This window comes from Hyperolius riggenbachi, chromosome 3, assembly GCF_040937935.1.
Source record: "Hyperolius riggenbachi isolate aHypRig1 chromosome 3, aHypRig1.pri, whole genome shotgun sequence".
NCBI lineage: Eukaryota > Metazoa > Chordata > Amphibia > Anura > Hyperoliidae > Hyperolius > Hyperolius riggenbachi.
In genome coordinates, this window is record NC_090648.1 from 142000511 (window position 1) to 142023117 (window position 22607).

At 44.0% G+C, this 22607-nt stretch overlaps 1 protein-coding gene across 1 annotated transcript in view; it reads right to left on the reverse strand.

Moving 5' to 3' along the window:
- MEGF11 (multiple EGF like domains 11) overlaps positions 1 to 22607 on the reverse strand; it is a 714010-nt gene that overhangs the window by 245834 nt on the left and 445569 nt on the right. Inside the window, exons 6-8 of the mRNA XM_068273562.1 lie at positions 21434 to 21680; positions 19694 to 19814; positions 16758 to 16894 (exon numbers count right to left, since the gene is read on the reverse strand). Of these exons, the coding sequence (XP_068129663.1) occupies positions 16758 to 16894; positions 19694 to 19814; positions 21434 to 21680 (505 nt within the window). The remainder of the gene's footprint in view (positions 1 to 16757; positions 16895 to 19693; positions 19815 to 21433; positions 21681 to 22607) is intronic.

The following is a 22607-nucleotide window of genomic DNA, read 5'->3' on the forward strand; positions in this document are numbered from 1 at the left end:
TTTGTAATGTTGTGTATTTTCTGTGGCAGACATTAAAGTATCACTCCAACGAAAATCAGAGTATGATCTTTTGTTTGAGTTGTATGTGTGTAGGAGTAAGTGTCGGTCATGACTGAATTAAAAAAAAAAAGGGATAAGTTGTTCGGTGGTTGGATGGGGTTAAGGTATAATGTCGGGGGGGGGGGGGGGGAAGTTATGAATGCTGCCGGGTCATGAACTGAGCATACACAGAATGCTCCCAGCCATGGGAGTGTGAAAAGCGGACACATGGATTAGTGTGTTCAGGCCTTCAAAGATTGTGAAAAGTTGTAGGCAGGAAAGGAGGAGGAGAGTCGGCACTACAGCTCTCTCTGCGTACAGGAGGGAGGTGGCAGGGAACACAGCCTTCTTGCCCTTTGGTGTAGACAGCGTGCTCAGGCTTAAATGTATACAGAAGATGCGCAGTTGAGGACAGAGTGGATAAGTCGGCACTTGCTGTAAACTTCCATTTATTCCAAAAGGTGGTGACACATCATATCAATACAGTGTATCAAAGGTAAACATACCATATGCAGAGGCCGTGCGGTGGTGGTGGGTGCTGGGCCAGAGGAGCCTTACGGCCGTTTCGCTCTAGGTACGCGCTTCTACGGAGGCGTCCTCAACTTCAAAGATTGTGATTTGCCATGTGTGGGCAGAGGGGAGTGAGGGGACCCAGTAGGTTTGCCCAGTATGGGGCCCAAACATTTCTGATGGCGGCCCTGTGAGGACTACTACCTTAATTCCAGCCATGTATTCCAATAAGGCTCTGCCTGCCAAGATTCCAGCCTAGCACTGAAAGGTTTGTTTTAAGAGTTGAACATAAGAAGCTGTCTGATTAGTAAATGCCCAAACTGCATGTGATGTGAGCTGACACAGCCTAGGCGTGCAGTGTTAGTGAATGTGGAAAGGCATTCTCCTTAATAAAACCCTTTATTGAGTTTCTTTATTGAACCTTATGCTATTTCCATTGCTCATTTGTAGCTTTAGCCGGCCTGAAAGCCCTCATCCTCTCTCTGTTTACCTCCACAGAACAAGTAACTCACGTGATAATTAAAAAAAAAAGCAACAATGACGTGGTGGTAATGACACTAGGCTTGATAGCCGCACAAGCTGTAATAAGAACGAAGGAGAAGACAGGTTTGTGCGCTCTCTTCTTGGGAAGTTGCAACAATCTTGACACAAACAGTAATAAGCAATTCTTATATAATGTAAACTGTTTGCTTTTAATGCAGCATCAAAGCTCCCTATGATTTACCGTTTTTTGATTAGATCATCAGGAACGTCTTTGTTGCTGATATTGCGCTTTGGCTCCTACAGGATAAAAGCGATTTTCAAATGTTTTGCTGTTGAAATTGAGGTGGAATCCCTGCCACAGTGTGATGTTATTGCCATGGCCATGACAGTTTCCTGTCTGTGAACCTCTATCACATTGTTAGTGGGTGTGTTTATAGACAAGGGCAGTTGGTGCTGTCTGGTGAATGGTGAATGAATTGCCCTGTGAGTGTGACTCACTCCTTGATCTATCTTCTATTTTTAACTTCTCACTTTGCATAGTCTTGACTCCCCCCCCCCCCCCCCCAATCTTTCTGTTAAAGTTCCTCTTTAGTTGTAAGAAGGTTAGTTTTAAGCACTAGGGTTAAAAGTTACTGTTGGGCATAGTTGTAGGAGGGTTAGTTTTAGCCAATAGGGTTTGTTAGGCACAGGTATAGAAGGGTTAGTGTTAGGCAATAGAGTTAGAGGTTACCATTAGGCAAAGTTACAAAAGGGTTAGTGTCAGGGGATTGGGTATGGGGAGATTACATTTTATAGTGTTAGACGATTAGCATCAATTTAACTTTAGAAAGCGATGACAACAGCGGCATGCTAATTTCTAATGCAAAACCATTATTGGAATATTGTTAAAGAGGAGCTGTTAGGTATAGGGTCTCAGAGAAAATAAACACATATATCAGTAGCTAAATATAGGCTGTACTTACATTACATATGCATTTCACTGTCCACGTTTGGATTTCACAGAATTTTTATATAGTATATGCAGAGAATGATGCTCCTGACAGCTCATGGCAGGTTCCATGTTTGTCTGTCTCCTATGAAGCCAAATGTGTCCTCATGTCCTCCCTGCTTCCTGATCACAGAAAAGCTGGTACTGAATAACACTAGTGTGCAGTGAATATTAATTAGCCATGTGGCTAGGAACAATAGCGGACTCCTGCAGTGTATTCTGCCAGGAGATTTATCAGTGCTGTGCGCTGGACTGAGTTACATGCTATTGTTACTTGACCCTGTAACGTCTCATTAGCAGCCGAGGGGAGAGCCCCAGAATGCTTTGCAGTATGGTATGCGGCTTGCGTCTTCTTAAGAGCTTGGGAATAACAGCTTTGCTGATAAGCACACATCAAATGTAAGAGAGATTTTTATCTTCAGTAATGCCTTTTTGGCTTCCTTCTAAACTGTTTAACACAGGAGAATAGAGGTTTAAATTAGCTTTTGTAGCCTGACAGTTACTCTTTAACCATATCCAAAACAATGTCAATCCCAGCACCCAAATTAACACGCTTCTCTTTTAAATGGCTGCTTACTTACTGGCCCTTCCTGAAATCACTGTGGCCGTTTGTGCTGCTGCTTTGTTTGCAGAGTAACTTTCACCTCTGCCGAGTTTTTTGGAAACAAATTCAATATAAATATACAGCAATCTTCAGCCGCAGAACTGTTTTCCTTATCTTTATAATGTGTCACCTCTTGGCTTTTTGTGCTTGCCAAAAAAAATCATTATCTGTTGGAAATCTGTTTTCCTTTTCAGAAAATGTTGGTTAGTTCGTCACTCTTCCTTCTACGCGTTATAGAAAACACAATGTTACATTTCCGATCCACCTTATTACCTTCTCAGCTGTGCAGAAAATGCAATGAGCCTGATTCACCAAAGCCAAAGATTTGCAAAAGGCAAACCTAGGTTTACTACAATGCAATGAACGTGATCATCAGGCCGGATGTGATGCATGGAATTCCTGCTAAGGCTTCCCATTGGTCCAGATGAATTGATCATCTTGGTGGCACATTTAAATAAGCCCTGGTGGGAAGCTCCCCTCATACTGGGGCTCCTAGCAATTCTAGATGGCGAGTCAACCTACTGTAGTCTTATAAGAATATTACAGAAGAAGTAAAAAACACAGATGAAGAATGTAATTTAATATTTGGAAAATAGATGTGCATTACAATGCTGGTATTGATTGAAATACGTTTAAAACCACAGGTCTCCTCTCTACCCTCCATTTGGAGTGTGTAGGAAGTAGGAGTGCTGAGATATCTGGCCTTATAGCAAACCAGGAAGTAGCTGCATGTGATGTCATTGCCCACAAGGCTGTACATCCAAGGCTGCATTTTAATTAATGTACAGTTTTTTGCAGGCTCAACCTGGGACAGGGTGGCAGGGGGGGGGCAATGGGGGGCTGCGCTGCGCCGCGCTGAAAAATGTGGTGGCTGCACGCCGCGCCGAAAAATGGGCATGGCCATGACATTCTATGGGCGGAGCTAACGTAATGATGTAACAACGAGGCATAAGAAAGCAGTGTTTACGCCATGATGTGGTCAAACGAGGATTCGCATCACTGGTGTGCAGAAACTGTGTGATGCTATTTAATAGTGTACCGTAACCCCAAAGCAGCAAACATAGCCAACTATGACCATTAAATAATAAATGCAGTAACAGTTACCCCGGACACCACAAAATAAACACAATTGGCAACATGTCAGCACAAAATAAACGTATTGCGGGCAACATGTCAGCACAAAATAAACATTGCGGGCAACATGTCAGCACAAAATAAATGCATTGCGGGCGACATTTCAGCACAAAATAAACAAATTGCGGGCAACATGTCAGCACAAAATAAACGCATTGCGGGCAACATTTCAGCACAAAATAAACGCATTGCGGGCAACATGTCAGCACAAAAACGCAATGGGGCAAACATGTCAGTACAAAATAAACGCAATGGGGGAAAACATGTCAGTACAAAATAAACGCATTGCGGGCAACATGTCAGCACAAAATAAACGCATTGCGGGCAACATGTCAGCACAAAATAAACGCATTGTGGTCAACATGTCAGTACAAAATAAACGCATTGCGGGCAACATGTCAGCACAAAATAAACGCATTGTGGGCAACATGACAGCACAAAATAAATGCATTGTGGTCAACATGTCAGTACAAAATAAACGCATTGCGGGCAACATGTCAGCACAAAATAAACGCATTGTGGGCAACATGTCAGTACAAAATAAACGCATTGCAGGCAACATGTCAGCACAAAATAAACTCATTGCGGGCAACATGTCAGCACAAAATAAGCGCATTGCAGGCAACATGGCAGCACAAAATAAACGCATTGTGGGCAACATGTCAGTACAAAATAAACGCACTGCGGGCAACATGTCAGCACAAAATAAACTCATTGCGGGCAACATGTCAGCACAAAATAAACACATTGCGGGCAACATGTCAGCACAAAATAAACGCATTGCGGGCAACATGTCAGCACAAAATAAACACATTGCGGGCAACATGTCAGCACAAAGGCACTCAGGCAGAGCAGGGCTACGGCAAGATGGCGTCCGGAGGCGGAGCCCTGTACTGGAGACACAAATAGTCTCCAGTACAGGGCTCCACCTCCGGACGCCATCTTCCCGTAGCCCTGCTCTGCCTGTGCCTGCCGGAGGAAAATGCAGGCTGCTGGAGCGGGGCTGCGGGGAATGAACTAGCGCAGCGTCTATGAGACACTGCAGCTAGTTCATTCAGTACGGTGGCCAGAGTCCCGAGGCTACTTCTTCCTGATCGGTGACGCTGCGTGTCATCATGCCGGCCACTGCGCGTCATCACGGCGGCCGGCGTGACAGTACTGCGCATGCGTGAAACCGCTGCGCACGCACAGTACTGTCACGCCGCGCACCGTGATAATGCGCAGCGGCCGACGTGATGACGCGCAGCGTCAGCGATCAGGAAGAAGAAGCACGACACCCGGCCCGGATGTCCCTGGTGCGGTATTTGGCGGAGGGACCGGGAGAAGAGCCAGGAGGACGCTGAGGGACCTCCCGACCTACGGTGGGCTGGAGAAAGCCCCAGGTGAATACCAATTTCATTTATTTTTACTTCTCAGAATCCCTTTAAGCCTAGGACTAATAACGTCACTGATAGGGGGGGATTTCACCTTTTCAGCTGGATTTCTTTTGGATGCAGGACTTTTTCCCCTCTGAGAACTGGGTTTTCCCTGACAAACCTGCCATCAGCTTCACACTGGTGGTTTCCTTTTTAAAGTGTAACTGTCGGGCATAAAATCAAAAATCTATTCTTTAATTTTAGCTGGTAAACAAGTAATAAGGATGCTAACCAGGCAATCTAAAAGTTAAAATCACTATATTTTTCTTGTTGATAAATGATCAGACCCTAGTTTACCTGACTCTTATTTGGTACACACAAAATTTGATACACAGAAAGGAAGTTGCAGGGCATGCTGGGTTGTCCTTTTTTTGCTTCTCTATTTTCGCTCAGACTTAACTAATGCAGCCTATTTGGCTAAAGCCTCTTTCCCTCCTGCTTTCCCCTCCCACACCTCTGTTCCTCTCTCATTGGCCAATATTTCTCATGCTGAGGCAATGCACTTTCTATAGTGAAGGGCGGGCAAATCAGGCAGAGGAGAGTAAGCGAGGAAATTACTTCAGGATCGGCTTCAAAATAGCTTCAGCTAAAATGGAAAATGCTAAGAAGGATTTTCTCTTTTTTTCCTGTAGAAAAATCACTAAGATCAAAACGTAAACAGTGCAATACATATGTTATGTAAGTAGAGCAAGTAAATATCTACTTATATATGTGTTTTTTTTCCTGAAATAGTATGGCTGACAGCTCCTCTTTAAGCATGCAGTGATGTTTTATCTCTGACAATATTCATGTTTTTAAAGGAGCATTGCCAGCTATTTGCTAATGATGACTGCCATGTCATTACCAGGAAGAATGTCATTATCTGGACCGCATCAAGGGCTGCAGTTTTGTCTGGAAATTGGTTTGAGAATTCCTAAACTGGCATCAAGGGTTGAGTACATGAAAGTAGCTCACTACCCTTTTCTAATGCTAAATGTGCAATCAAGAAATATTCCCAATTACATATCAATGACGCTTAACACGGCTGTAGTAAATCAGGCCCAGGTTATATGGGTATATACGGGTCATACCATCACTTACAGGGCACCTTGTCCTTATTTACTCTGAAGATTGTTCTAAATGACATTGACTTTATGTTTGGGGTTGTTGTCACGCTACACAATTAATCAGCTCAATCAGCTGCCTCCCTGATGATATTACATAGTGGATAAATATCTGCTTGTATTTTTCAGTATTGAGAACATAACCACGTATCCTAACCAATCTCCTAATCCATTTGCAGACATGCAGCCCCAAACATGCAAGAAACCTCCACCATGCTTCACTGTTGTCTGCATGCACTCATTATTATATGTACGGCTCTCCGGCCCTTTGGTGAAAAAACTGCCTTTTGCTACAGACAAGTATCTAAAATTTTGATTTATCAGTTCAGAGTAACGGCTGACATGTTTCCGCTCCACAGCTCTTATATTTTCAAGATGGTAACTACTCACTATATATATTATATAGATACCTGATGGTGATCATGCATGCAGATTTGGTCCAAAAACCCTGAGAGAAAAATGAATATATCCAGCCAGATAAACCCTTTCTTTCCCAACAGCCAGTCCAGAAGGTGCTTTGATGCCATACAACAGTGATCTGCAAACTTGGCTCTCCAGCTGTTGAACTACAAGTCCCACAATGCTTTTGCCTTTATGAATCATGACTGTGGCTGTCAGATTCCTGCAATGCATTGTGGGACTTGTAGTTCCTTAACAGCTGGAGAGCCAAGTTTGCAGATCACTGCCATACAACATTAGGTCTTCTCCAACATAATGGTGAATCTTAAGATTAAACCAAGTAATTTAACCACTTGCCGACCGCGCACTCATAACGCGCGTCAGCAAAGTGGCAGCTGCAGGACCAGCGACGCAGATCTGCGTCGCCGGCTGCAGGCTAATTAATCAGGAAACAGCCGCTCACGCGAGCGGCTGTTTCCTGTCATTTCATGGCGGGGGGCTCCATGAATAGCCTGCGGGCCGCCGATCGCGGCTCGCAGGCTAAATGTAAACACAAGCGGAAATAATCCGCTTTGTTTACATTTTTACAACGCTGCTACAGTAGCAGCGTTGTAGTAGATCAGCGATCCCCGGCCAATCAGCAGCCGGGGATCGCTGTCACATGACAGCGGGGAGCCTGTTAGAGACTGCACAGGACAGATCCGTTCCTGTGCAGCCTCCGATCTCTCGGGCAGGGAGGGAGGAGAGGGGGAATCTTGCGGTGGAGGGGGCTTTGAGGTGCCCCCCCCCCCGCCACCCACAGCATGCAGGAGCGATCAGACCCCCCCAGCACATCATCCCCCTAGTGGGGAAAAAAGAGGGGCGGTCTGGTCGCTCTGCCTGTCATTTGATCTGTGCTGGGGGCTGTAGAGCCCACCCAGCACAGATCTGAAAAAGCAGTGCTGGTCCTTAAGGGGGGGGGGGGGGGGGGTTAAAGGCTAGGTTCTCAAGTGGTTAATGTCTGTACATATATATCTTTTAGTTTATAAACCCCTTTATCTTAACTTTTGTGACTCTCTTTCAACTGGCAGAGTCCCAGTGGATTGGCGTACAGCCCACATTTTCCCATTATTTAAGAAGGGCAAAAAATCAGATCCAGATCCACATCTGGAATATGGAATTCAGTTCTGGGCACCAAATTACAGAAAAGGTATTGCAGTTCGAGCAACAAAATTGATTGAAGAGATGGAAGGTCTCACTTACAAAGAAAGGTTAGATAAACTGGGTTTATTTAGTCTAGAGAAAAGACGCCTTAGAGGGGATCTAATTAACATGTATAAATACATCAAAGGGCAATATAAAAGCTTGGCGGATGTGCTTTTTGTCCCTAGGCCTTCTCAAAGGATTAGAGGACATGATCTGCGCATAGAGGAAAAACGTTTTAGCCATTTATTTAGGAAAGAGTTCTTTACAGTAAGAGTGATTACGATGTGGAATGCATTGCCACAGGAAGTAGTGGCTACAATTACTAGGTAATGCCTAATGATGTTGATCCAGGGATTTTATCTGATTGCCATCTGGATTCGGGAAGGAATTTTTTCCCTTTTAGGGCTAATTGGACCATGCCATGTAAGGGTTTTTCGCCTTCCTCTGGATCAACATGGGTATGTGAGGGAGCAGGCTGGTGTTGTACTTTGTTCTCTGGTTGAACTCGATGGACGTATGTCTTTTTTCAACCCAAATAACTATGTAACTACGTAACTATGTATCTCCATATATTGTAATAAATGAAAGCACTATTTCACCTTTATCCCATTATAAAGCACAGTGCTGGGCATTACGTAAGAGATACTTCCAGTAAACAAGAATTCTTACAAGCCCTGATGAACAATCCCATGCAGAAGTCCTGGTCCCCAGGCTTATCCCCCAGTGTGGAGCTAGCAGAGTTATGAGTCTAATAAGCAGGCGGATTCTGCAGACTGCTCAGTGTGGCAGGAGATGGAGAAGTCCTGCATAGGTTATGTTATTTTGTAACAACTCTCATATTATGAGCCCCGGGCATTGCTGCTGACAGATATTCTACTCGGCAATGTATATTATGCTGCAGAGGTATGGCTGCTAATGCAGTAGTATTACTCTATCTACACAATCACAAAATCTTCAAACAGTGCAAGACTAACCACACAGAAGTTTGTAATGAGGAACTTGTGTATTATCACCTATATTTGGTATATAGCATTACACCTGTCACTGTCCTGATCTCTGAAGCATCACTTTCCTGTAACATGCCCACAGATCTGAAAAGTCCCTGATCTGTCTGTATACCTACACCATGGGCCTGCTCATTACAACTTTCTTCTGCGTTTTCTCGCAGCAAATGTTTTCTGAGCTTGTTTATGAAACATCTTTTTACCATCGTGCAACTAAATGTGTTGGATGGTGGAATGGCTATGGGCTCTGCCTCTGACACAGGAGACCTGGGTTCAAATCTCGTATCTTCCTGCTCAGTAAGCCAGCACCTATTTAGTAAGGAGTCTATGGGCTAGAGTCCCTAACACTGCTACTGCCTAATGAGCGTGCCCTTGTGGCTACTGCGCTGAGGCTTTGAGTCTGACGGGAGAAAAGTGCAATATAAATGGTTTTTGGCTTGTGTTAAAAAGTAGGTAAGATAAGTGATGTAGTGTACTTTAACCACATCACCCCCAAAGGGTTTTTACCCTGACGGATCAGAGCAATTTTCACCTGTCAGCACTCCTCCTTTTTATTTGCCAATAACGTTATTACTAATTATCCCAACAAAATCATCTATATCTTGGTTTGTTTTTTTTGCCACCAATTAGGATTTTTTTTTTTTGGTTTATTTTTGAGTAGTACATTTTGCAAAGATTTATTTTAACATGCATTTTATCAGGATTCATATGAGTTTTCAGCCATTAAGAAAACATGCTACCATAATTAAAACCCACATATTTTATTTGACCATTTGTCCCAGTTATCACACCGTTTAAATTGTTTCCCTATTACAATGTATAGTGATAATCTGGAAACAAAGGTGTTTTTTTTTTTTTTTTTTGTCCGATCTGTAATTACAAGCCCTTATGTAGTAAAAGGACAGTAATATACCCTCATAAAATACATATTAAAAAAGCTGAGTCCTTAAGGCAACTATTTATGTATACATGGGGGGGGGGGGGGGGGAGAAGCCTCCTGCAGGATGTTAATAACAGGTTAATAACAGATTCACATGGGATCATTCACAAAACTTCTTGTATGACTTATCTCACCTTACTTATTTTTCAACCTCAAATATAAGAAGGTAAAACTCATAAGATAAACAGATAAAAGGAATGATTCACAAAACTGAACTCATGCTTTATCTCTCCTTATCTGTTTTAATTCACAGTTCATCTCCCTATATCTGTCTTACAGAGGAACACCAGTGAAAATAATGTAGTAAAAAAAAGTGCTTTATTTTTGCAATAATTATGTGTAAAGAATTTAGTCAGTGTTTGCCCATTGTAAAATCTTTCCTCTCCCTGATTTACATTCAGGGAGAGGGGGCCATATTGACGAAATATCAGTAAAGTTGCCGTGCACAAGAATCTTACGGCAATGTTGTTGTTTGTGACACTCACTCCCTAGCGTGTGTTGTGCAATTAGCGCAGCCCACGTTACCTGCGTAGCATGCTTGTGGCTGGTGTACTGTGCAAGTAAGAGGAGATATTTCATAAAATTAGTTTTGTGAACCAACCCCCAAAAGTGACCAAACACTGAAATAAAGAAACTGATGTCTACTATTCATCCTCCCCTGTATTTTTTTTATTGAGCTGTTGAATGAGGGTGGAATTCATTCCTATGTATTATTAGTATTTTTTTTTTTTACTTTCACAGTGTACGGTGCAGACAGGGTTATATGGTAACTGGGAAACAAGCCAAAGCTGACATATTGACCGTCTGGCATCCGCACATATGCTAATTCAATAGGTACATCAATTCCTCATAACTTCCTGACAATATAAATCTGGCTTGGGTATTTGGGTGGATGTCAATCACTCACTCTTATAGCTGAAGACCTAATTATCACATTTCATTTCAATGTAGTCTCTAACCCCAAATCTAAAATTCACACCTTAAAGCTTTGATTGTTTTAATTATGCCCTTACTTACCATTTACTGTGTATAATTTTAAAAAATATTTATTTTCAATATATTTACATTTTTAAAATTTGGATCAATAATAAATAAGTGGTATTTTTTTTATTATTATTATTTAGTATTTATATAGCGCCGACATATTACGCAGCGCTGTACAGTGTATATATATCTTGTCACTAACTGTCCCTCAAAGGAGCTCACAATCTAATCCCTACCATTGCCATATGTCTATATTATGTAGTGTAAGTACTGTAGTCTAGGGCCAATTTTAGGGGGAGCCAATTAACTTATCCGTATGTTTTTGGAATGTGGGAGGAAACCGGAGTGCCCGGAGGAAACCCACGCAGACACGGAGAGAACATACAAACTCTTTGCAGATAGTGCCCTGGCTGGGATTCGAACCAGGGACCCAGCGCTGCAAGGCGAGAGAGCTAACCACTCCGCCATATTTCTTTCAGCTCCACCTTCTGGTTGACTGGGAAGCTTGGTGTGTGTTTTTACTGCAAGGTAATAGTTAGTGGAGCTCAGAGGCATAGCTAGGGTTTTCAGCGCCTGTGGACAAGACAGTTTGTGCGCCCCCTCTGGACAAAATGGGCGTGGCCACACATCAGAATGTGGTCATGGGTGGAGTCAAAATTTATTTAGATAGCTATATGTGCCCCCTCACTCCATTCAGATAGCCAGATGTACCCCCCTTTAAATAGCCAAATGTGTGCCCCTTTAGTTAGCCAGATGTGCCCTATTTATCCTGTTTAGATAGCTAGATGTGCCCCCTTTAGATAGCCTTATTCTGTTGCTGTTAACGCTTCTGCAGAGGGAGGGAGAGAAGCAGGGACACTTCGGGCAACCATCGAGCCACCCCTCATGCATGTGGGGGTGCAATGGCCATGCTGAGGGCCCTCACCGGGGACATGTGACCCATAGGGCCATAGGGGGAAAAAAATCCCTATGGCCCTATGCTAAGGCCCTTATGCGTCATCATCTGGAGACTGTTTGGGGTCTTGCTTACAGCAAATTAATTTTCTATTCACAAAACTTTATCTGTTAAAAAAGCAGGTGGAATCCCAACAATAAACCTTTATTTCTTATATACGGTATACCATTTTCCTAATGTCAAAAATACATCATTAAAATTGAATGGATTTTTAGTGCCAAACATTATAAATATTAAAAAAAAAGAATATGCAAAAAAAGCATTAATTTCTATTAACTTTAAGCCCAACCCCAAAACTAATTTATAAACTCAAGCCTATGATTTTTACCTACTGCGCAAGCACAGGACGCTCTCAGCTGTGGGAGTGCGATGGAGGAGCCATGCAGCATGGGGCCGCGCACGCAGCATTCAGAGGGGGACAGCGGTGGAACGGAAAAGCGCGGAAGGAAGCCGAGGAACCGGGATGCCTGCAGGAGGCTGGAACTTGGAAGAAGCTCCAGGTAAGTAACTGGCCACATTATATTTTTGCTTAAGAATTCTGTTAAATCTAGTCACTAAACCAAACATTTAATAAACTCTGTACATAACTTTTTTTTGCATTTATATTTAGTTTTGCATTCCCTTGTTTATGGCTAGTTTGTACTGCTGTCAGTGCCCTCTGTAGGAATATTTCCTCACACTTCCTATTGCTGATAATAACAGAATCTCTCAGTCAACACAAATAAGTCAAAGATTTAAAATGAGGTTTACTAACACTAGTAAATAGAATATATGGTTATATATACAGAGGGGCTGTATTTGGTTTGGCATATAACATATAATTTGGTTTGTGCTGCTCATCACTTGGTTTATATTATTTTCCCCAGTGAGCGTGCATAACCACGCCCACTTCTAGCACAGTTAAGCATATGCATGAGCAGAGCTCAGAGTTAGAGGGATATGGATGTTTCCTTTTAAACAATACCAGTTGCCTGGCAGTCCTGCTGATCTGTTTGGCTGCAGTAGTGGTTGACTCACACACCTGAAACAAGCAGAGCACCTGATCTGCATGCTTGTTGTGGGGCTGTGGCTGAAAGTATTAGAGACACAGAATCAGCAGGAAAATCAGGCAACTGGTATTATTGTAAAAGGAAAAATCCATATCCTTCTCTGTTCCCTTTAAAGAGAACCCGAGGTGGGTTTGATGAATATTATCTGCATACAGAGGCTGGATCTGCCTATACAGCCCAGCCTCTGTTGCTATCCCAAACCCCCCTAAGGTCCCCCTGCACTCTGCAATCCCTCATAAATCACAGCCACGCTGCTGACAAACAGCTTGTCAGAGCTGGCTGTGTTTATCTCTATAGTGTCAGTCTGCTGCTCTCCCCGCCTCCTGCAGAACTCCAGTCCCCGCCTGCATCCCTTCCCTCCCTGCTGATTGGAGGGAAGGGACGGGGGCAGGGACCGGAGTTATGCAGGAGGCGGGGGAGCAGCTGAGACTGACACTACAGATGTAAACACAGCCTCACAGCACGGCTGTGATTTATGAGGGATTGCAGAGTGCAGGGGGACCTTAGTGGGGTTTGGGATAGCAACAGAGGCTGAGCTGTATAGGCAGATCCAGCCTCTGTATGCAGATAACATTCTTTAAACACACCTCGGGTTCTCTTTAAGTCAGTAGCTAGTAGAAGGTGAGGTGTTTTTTATTTCCTTTTTCCCATTTAGTCGACCCTTGGGCTTTTGGCATGGTTCCCACTATAACACTAATTAAAACTAGCATTTTTGCATGGTTCAGAGTCAGGGCCGGCCCTAGACTTTTTGCCGCCTGAGGCAAATTTTAAAAAAAATTATTGCTGCCGCCGCCCCCCCCCCATTGGGGGGGGGGGGGGGGCGCCGCCGAGCTGGAGGGGTAGCGGGGAGGGCGGGGGTATTGGGCCTAGCGGCGGGGAGGGGGGTCGGACCCCCCCCCTCCCTCGCCTGGGTCCCCGTCTTCCGCTCCCCTCCAGCCTTAAATACATCCGAACTAGCGCAACTCGTAAGAGGCAGTGGGCGGGGAGGACTCACCTCTTCCTCGCTCGATCCAGCGTGCGCTCCACTGACGTCCCTTCCTGCAGCGCCGTCCATTTACAATACAGTGGGCGGCGTGCAGGAAGTGACGTCAGTGGAGCGCACGTTGGATCGAGCGAGGAAGAGGTGAGTCCTCCCCGCCCACTGCCTCTTACGAGTTGCGCTAGTTCGGATGTATTTAAGGCTGGAGGGGAGCGGAGGACCCAGGCGAGGGAGGGGGGGGGTCCGACCCCCCTCCCCGCCGCTAGGCCCAATACCCCCGTCCTGCCCGCTACCCCTCCAGCTGGGCGGCCGGTGCCCCGCACCCTCCGACAGGCGGATGCCGCCCCTAGAAATTTGCCGCCTGAGGCAAAAAAGTTTCACCCCGCCTCATGAGCGGGCCGGCCCTGGTTAGAGTAGGACTCACCAGATTGGGGACACTTTGGCGCAGTTGGTGAGCTTAAGCGCGTTAAAGCATAACCAAGAGCCCCTGTCACTGCTATCCTGTTGTGTGCTGCAGCCCCTCTGTATTAATATATTTATTAGGGAAGCTGTGGATCTCCAGTGCTGCGTGCATGCTTTGTATAGTATTGCATATAACGCGGTTTGTGCTGCTCAGCCATTGGCATATACAGTGGTTTGCAAAAGTATTCGGCCCCCTTGAAGTTTTCCACATTTTGTCACATTACTGCCACAAACATGCATCAATTTTATTGGAATTCCACATGAAAGATCAATACAAAGTGGTGTACATGTGAGAAGTGGATCGAAAATCATACATCATTCCAAACATTTTTTACAAATAAATAACTGCAAAGTGGGGTGTGTGTAATTATTCGGCCCCCTGACTTTGTAGAACCACCTTTTGCTGTAATTACAGATGCCAGTCTTTTAGGGTATGTCTCTACCAGCTTTGCACATCTAGAGCCTGAAATCCTTGCCCATTCTTCTTTGCAAAACAGCTCCAGTTCAGTCAGATTAGATGGACAGCGTTTGTGAACAGCAGTTTTCAGATCTTGCCACAGATTCTCGATTGGATTTAGATCTGGACTTTGACTGGGCCATTCTAACACATGGATATGTTTTGTTTTAAAACATTCCATTGTTGCCCTGGCTTTATGTTTAGGGTCATTGTCCTGCTGGAAGGTGAACCTCCGCCCCAGTCTCAAGTCTTTTGCAGTCTCCAAGAGGTTTTCTTCCAAGTTTGCCCTGTATTTGGCTCCATCCATCTTCCCATCAACTCTGACCAGCTTTCCTGTCCCTGCTGAAGAGATGCACCCCCCGAGCATGATGCTGCCACCACCATATTTGACAGTGGGGATGGTGTGTTCAGAGTGATGTGCAGTGTTAGTTTTCCGCCACACAAAGCGTTTTGCATTTTGGCCAAAAAGTTCCATTTTGGTCTCATCTGACCAGAGCACCTTCTTCCACATGGTTGCTGTGTCCCCCACATGGCTTGTGGCAAACTGCAAACAGGACTTCTTATGCTTTCTGTTAACAATGCCTTTCTTCTTGCCACTTTTCCATAAAGGCCAACTTTGTACAGTGCATGACTAATAGTTGTCCTATGGACAGAGTCTCCCACCTGAGCTGTAGATCTCTGCAGCTCGCCCAGAGTCACCATTGGCCTCTTGACTGCATTTCTGATCAGCGCTCTCCTTGTTCGGCCTGTGAGTTTAGGTGGATGGCCTTGTCTTTGTAGGTTTACAGTTGTGCCATACTCCTTCCATTTCTGAATGATCGCTTGAACAGTGCTCAGTGGGATGTTCAAGGCTTTGGAAATCTTTTTGTAGCTTAAGCCTGCTTTAAATTTCTCAATAACTTGATCCCTGACCTGTCTTGTGTGTTCTTTGGACTTCATGGGGTTGTTGCTCCCAATATTCTCTTAGACAACCTCTGAGGCCCTCACAGAGCAGCTGTATTTGTACTGACATTAGATTACACACAGGTGCACTCTATTTAGTCATTAGCACTCATCAGGCAATGTCTATAGGCAACTGACTGCACTCAGATCAAAGGGGGCCGAATAATTATGCACACACTACTTTGCAGTTATTTATTTGTAAAAAAAATTTGGAATCATGTATGATTTCCGTTCCACTTTTCCCGTGTACACCACTTTGTGTTGGTCTTTCATGTGGAATTCCAATAAAATTGATTCATGTTTGTGGCAGTAACATGACAACATGTGGAAAACTTCAAGGGGGCCAAATACTTTTGCAACCCACCATATATATATATATATATATATATATATATATATATATATATATATATATATATATATATATATATATATATATACATACAGCATATATGGGTGGAGTTCCACTTTAATTTAGCCATTAACCAAAACCTCAACTAAAACCTCATCATGATTTAACCACAAATATTAGCACAGCTGAAAATACCATATAGACTCAACAGAAGCACTAACGCAACATCTAAAAATATAGGTGCAAAAATCCAATTCACCTAAACTTTTACCCAAAAATTGTGGCCCTGGACTTTTAGAACAGAGAAATACTGATGGAATCCTTAAAGTGGACCTGAACTCTTGCACAGGACAGAAGGAAAACATAGAGAAATGCACCCTGTATGTATTTAGAGAGTTTAGCCTGTTTAATTCCCCCTCATCTGTGTCTAATCACAAGTTGTAATTTGCTCTGTCCTCTGTGTCAGCTGACTGCAGATACGCAGATAAGCTCATTTGAAAGCACAGGTTGTTAACAATATACCTACTTCCATGAAAGTAGGAAATAGAAACAATGGAGATTTATTTTAGGATTTGTATCAGCTGTAACAAAGAAATGTTTTTTCTTTAAAGGCTATTATGCTGTTGCGTTTCTTTTAGAGCAGAGAGGAAGTTCTGAGTTCAGGTCCCCTTTAATCAGAGTAGATCTGGATCTTCAGATATGCATTAGCTTATCTCTGTTTGTAAGACAGACACATAGCCACTAGGTGGCGGCGGTGAGCTGCCGTCTCTTACCTCTCCCCAGTGTATCCAGCTGCACACTGACACCTTCCAGTGACAGGATCGCACTGTCCACCATTGTGACACTGGCACTCCTGGCTGCAGTTCACTCCATATTTCCCTGACATGCACGGGAGGGCACAGACAGAACCCTGCATTAACACAAGAGAACAGCAGGACATCATTAGGAATCAGGACATTCATCTACATTATGGGACATAATTATTACCTTTATATTAGCAAGGTTCATTTGAACAGCAAGAGAAACTGTGTCACAGCTTAGCGTATAAAAGAATAACGTGCCGGGATACATATATATGTAAAAATGTAAGGAGCTAATCACAGATTATAATGGAGGAATATTCCGCACCTAATTTACTTTATGTTAATCATTTCATTGAAGAGTGATGCAAATAGGCACCGACAAGGCTATTCTAGCCATAAATCAAGTTTCAGCTTGCTGAGGTCAGACAGAGTTCTGAATGACGTTGAGTAGAACAGAGTTCCCCAACCCTGTCCTCAAGGCCCACCAACAGTACATGTTTTGCAGGAAACTACAAACATGCACAGGTGAGGTAATCAGTGTTACAGCAGAGCTGATTAACTACCTCTGTGAGTTTATACAAAACATGCACTGTTGGTGGGCCTTGAGGACTGGGATGGGGAACACTGGAGTAGAACATTCTCCTAATACGCAAATCTCCATTCACCAGGTAAGAGAAAAAATAATATATCAAAGCTACAAGTTGTCATTTAATCAATCAACTGCCAGCTAATTGACCAGCAGCTGCATTTGCATGATTTATTTCCCTTCCTAGGGCACAGAAGATTTGGTTATTAGGAGAATTTTCTGCTTATCCCTAGCTATGACTAGTTGCAGTGCTTTACAAGACACAGCTCTTTACCTTATCAGCTTAGCTGTCCATGGAGAACAGGCACAAACCCCATAAAGAAGTTCTAAAATAGCTGTAGGTTACAGCTGTAGGTCACTAACATTTTGAATGTATCAACACTTAAAGGGAACTTGGGCGGGGAAACCAGTTTTACTTACCTGGGGCTTCTACCGGCCCCCTGCAGTCCACCTTCTGCCCGCACTGGTACTAAACGAGTCTCGGGTCCCCTGCTGCAGCTTAGTTTCAGTTTCCGCGACTGGCTCTGTCGCCGGTCACTGCGCCTTGTTTGCATTCCCGTGGCTGGGAGCGCCCTGCACAGACGCAGTAGGAGAAACTTTCTACTGCATCTCCGCAGGACGCTCCCGGCCATAACGTGGGCACAGGTCAACTGCAGGGGGCCGGTAGAAGCCCCAGGTAAGTAAAACTAGTTTCCCCCCAGGCTTAAAGTGTACCAGAGCTGTCAAATAATGAAGATTTGATATTCACCCGCGGATTCCTCCAGCAGCATAAACCCGTCTGAGCCCCTCACCGTCCTCCCGCAGTCTCCCAATTCAGCTGCGATCAGCTCCAGTAACTGGCTCAGTCGTGTCAGTGATGGTCTTCTGCGCATGCACGGGAGGTCCGCCCATGCTCAGAAAACCACGACTGACCCAACTGAGCCTGTTACCAGGGTGATCCCGGCTGAACAGCAGACCGCGGGAGGACGGTGAGGGGCTCATGACGAACTTATGCTGCTGGAGGAAGCCGCGGGTGAGTATCAAATCTTCATTATTTGACAGCTCTGGTTTTCTTTAAGATTTATTTAAACACGAAGTGGGTTTTGACACCCTAAAGGTGTACCTAAAGGGAAAAAATACCCCAATTGGATACTTAACTCAGTATAGGGAAGTCTCTGGATAATCCAGATGCTTCCACTGTCCTACCTGCCACTACCAATCCAGCGCTGGTACCCCTAGAGGCATTTCGACAAGGGCTTTGTCCAATGGTGCGTGCTGCTGTGCTTCCATCACGCCATACTGCGCAGGACACCTTGTGCTCAGCAGCACGCAGCCTCTCAGGCTTGCTTTTTCTGAAGTGACTCTGGGCTACTGCGCAGATGCAACGCATACTGCTCCCGCCCAGAGAAACTGCACTTGCACATAGACGGGAACGCAGCCACAAACTTCCATTGGATCCCAACGATGGTTTGGTGGTCTCGAGGATGAGGTGGACCCTCTACCAAGGTAAGTGACTTTTTTCTCACTATGGAATTCACAGGTTTCCTTTAACACAGTGGTCACAGGTGTGTAAACACTATCAACGCATGTTGCCCGTCGGGGATCAGGACCTGATACCCTTGGGCGACATTGCTGTGCTGCACACACGCATGTCAGCTGTGAACGCTGTAGAATGCGCGGTGTGCATTGAGTTATGTCTGTGTTGTAACGCTGATGTTAAGCAATGAACATAGCGTGAAAATAGCTTTAGTTGTTCTTTGGGGGTCAGTGAATATACAAGCTTGTACCTTGTGTATCTGTTTAAGCTGTCCACAAACCATACAATTTTGATTGTACAATGTTTTCACTGACATGTAGCATGAGAGTTTATCTAAACAATCTATTTAAATAACTCAACTTTTTGGCCCGCATACTACATATTATTTTTATTATTAATATTTTTATTATTTAGTATTTATATAATGCTGACATCTTCTACAATGCTTCACACAGTGTATAGTCATGTCACTAACTGCCCCTCAGAGGAGCTCAAAATGTAATCCTTACCATAGTCATATGTCTAAGACCAATTTTGGAGGAAGCCAATTAACTGTATGTTTTTGGAATGTTAGAGGAACCCAAACAAAGAAAGGGAGTCATACAAACTCCTTGCAGATAGTCTTTTGGCCCAGACTGGAATCGGGACCCAGTGTTAGAAGGAAAGAGTGCTATCCACTACGCAACCGTTTTAAGATTGCACAATCAAATTTTCATGGTGTTTGATCACTTCAAGTTCAGTATTTCGAAAACAACTAACAGGTCCTCCATGTGTAATGACAAGTGTAAAAATGACATTTCCTACCGTCCACCCTGCTGGACAGGAACATTGACCCGTCACGTGATGACATACACCGCCATTCTGACACGGACACCGTAGTTCACATAGTGCCCCATGACTTCCCGGTGGGCACAGCTCTTCACAGCTACCATGTTAACAGAAACAAATGTACAGGTGAGATCTTCCAAAAAGCAGAACTATTGTAAAGATTATTAGTGAAAATCAAAAATACCTGAAACACACTTTCAGTTTGTAAAATAGAATTGATTCAAAACCGAAAAAGTATCTTGTCTATGAGCACTTATCTCTTCAACTGGAGATTATTTTTTTTTACACGTGACCACAGTGTTTGTGTTCCATAATAAGGAACATGGGTCTTGATTCACTAAGAAAAATAGCATGCCTTATCAGAGATAACACGCCTTATCAAAGTTAACACGCCTTATCAGAGTAGCAAAATGAGCGCTACAAACGTATGCCTGCTAATTGGCAATGATGAGAGCTCCACTCGTCCTGTCCTGAGCCCCAGCAGGTTCATAGCGCTCGCTACGCTACTCTGATAAGGAGTGTTAACTTTGATAAGGCGTGTTAACTTTGATAAGGCATGCTATTTGTCTTAGTGAATCAAGCCCATGATACATAAATAGGTAAATATTTAAAGAAACCTCAGATCTGTGTCCACGAACATCAGCGCAAACTTACCAACACTACAATACTCAAACGCACTGCAGCTGTACCATGGTTGTGCTGAGATTGCACCATGGTTGGACTGTATTGTGGTTTTCTGTTTGTCTACAGTCACACTAACACAGAGACATTAGTAAACTGTCTTATTTACAGGGCTGGTGCTTTCATAGGGTATTCTTGGCAATTGCCCAGGGCCCCCACAATTCAGGAACTGTAAAGATCACACGTTTATTGTCAGTATAGTATGAAAGGCGTCTAACATTCCGTTTTGTCCAGGGCCCCATTGTACCTAAAACCATTCCAGCTTCTTTCTAAAAATGTCATCTGTCTTAATGTCATCCTCAGAGGCGTATCTAGGGAAAACAGCACCTATGGCAGCACTAAAATTCGCCCCCGGGGAAGGGGGTGCACCAACCAAATATTTATTCTTGGTTGTATTGGTTGTGTCCAAGTTGAAGTGAAGCATGGCCTGTAAGGATGGAGTATAGCAATAGGTCAGCCTATGCATATCCTCCAAATAACAGTTAAGCAGCTTGTCCCCCAAAAATGTAACCAGGCAGCAAAATGTTCCTCGGATAAAAAAATTGAATCTCTATGGAGAAATCCAGGAATGCTACAGAGCACCGCCTCCAGTAAGTGGCGTCCATGACACATCCACACCTGCACCCCTGTAGATACGCCCCTGCTGATCCTATGCATTCAAATTAAAATAAAATATTAACAACTGAATGCGCTTTTCTCCTATGGAACTCAATGCACTTCAGAGCTGCAGCCACAAAGACTTGTCGGCTACCATCTAAGAGCAGTAAAGAGTCTTGCCCAAGTACCCCATAGGATTTAAATCATGGTCTCCTACATCAAAGATGGTTTCTGCAACCAGCACGCTATCCTGCAATGCAGATCAGGTGTTTGTTGCAGGTGTGACTCAGAAACTACTAAAGCTAAGAGATCAGAATGACAGCCAGGAAATTCACATTTTTTAAGAGGAGGTCAGTAATAGTCGCTTCCAATATTCCTCTGCTTTAAAACAAATACTGCAACACTCTAAAATGGCATTCCTGTCTGCTAGATACTCACAAAGCCCCCGTGTATCCAGGTGCGCAGTGACACTCGCCAGTCCTGTGGTCACATGTGGCTCCATTTTGACACTGGCATCTCAGCTGGCAGGCCTTGCCGTAGGTTCCCGGGTCGCACCAGTCTTCACAACGCCATCCTCTGTAGCCCTCAGAACACACACAGGCGCCAGTGATGGGGTTACACAGAGCTTCGTTCTGACACTGGCAGCGGTTACTGCAGTGTGGACCCCAGTGCTCGCTGTCACAGCCTGCCAGGGAAGAAAACAGCAATAAGTACAGCCAAGATCATCCATTACAAACATTACAAGTGCAAAAATCAATAAAGAGGTAACAGGGTTCTCATCAAGGTGATACTCATAACCAGCAGATAGGTCATCTGAATTCTGGTACTCTTGAAATGCAAGATTCTCTAGCAACTTTCCAGAATGGTAATATGTCTGAACATTAACTATCTGCTTCTGAAATGTGATTTGTGCACTAATGCTGTTTATGCACACGGGATCTCACAGGGTCAAAAAGCCAGCTGCTGCCTGATCGAAAGTAAAGTATTTACGGCACCTACGGTGCTTATTGTCCTTATACTTAAGTGCCATCAACTGTTTTGAAATTATTCTCTTAATAACACAAGAAGATTGCTTGCATGGATTTTCTCTATGTTTAAAAATACTGGCAAATACCTTTTAGACCAAAGGTGTGTACACATGCACGTGTACTGTAATTCACTGAGATTGGAACTTGAGTCCTCAGGCAACAGTTTGGAGTCACGTTCTTAAAGACCAGCCACTAACCTACAGGCTAGTGGCACATATTGTTGCTAATGAGTGGGGAGGAAGTGCAAACAGCACATAATAGAGCAGCAGAGGTAAGGAGGGGTGACTGCACAAAGATGAAATGATCTGGCCCTCCTGATCTCTTGTCAACACATAGCGGATGGTTGGTGGCCGCTGTACACATGCTAGATTCTTGACAGAGATGGCCATGACTAACTGTCTCAGTCAAGAACCACCTAGCATGTGTACAAGGCTTCACAAATCACCTGCCAGTAGTCTATACTCAACATTTGCTAAAGTGCAGAACAGGAAAACATAAGTGCCCACGGCACATGATTAATTTGCTTTGTTATTCAGTGATTAGTACAAAGCTAGAAGTAAAAGCATAAAGAATCGATATTAGAT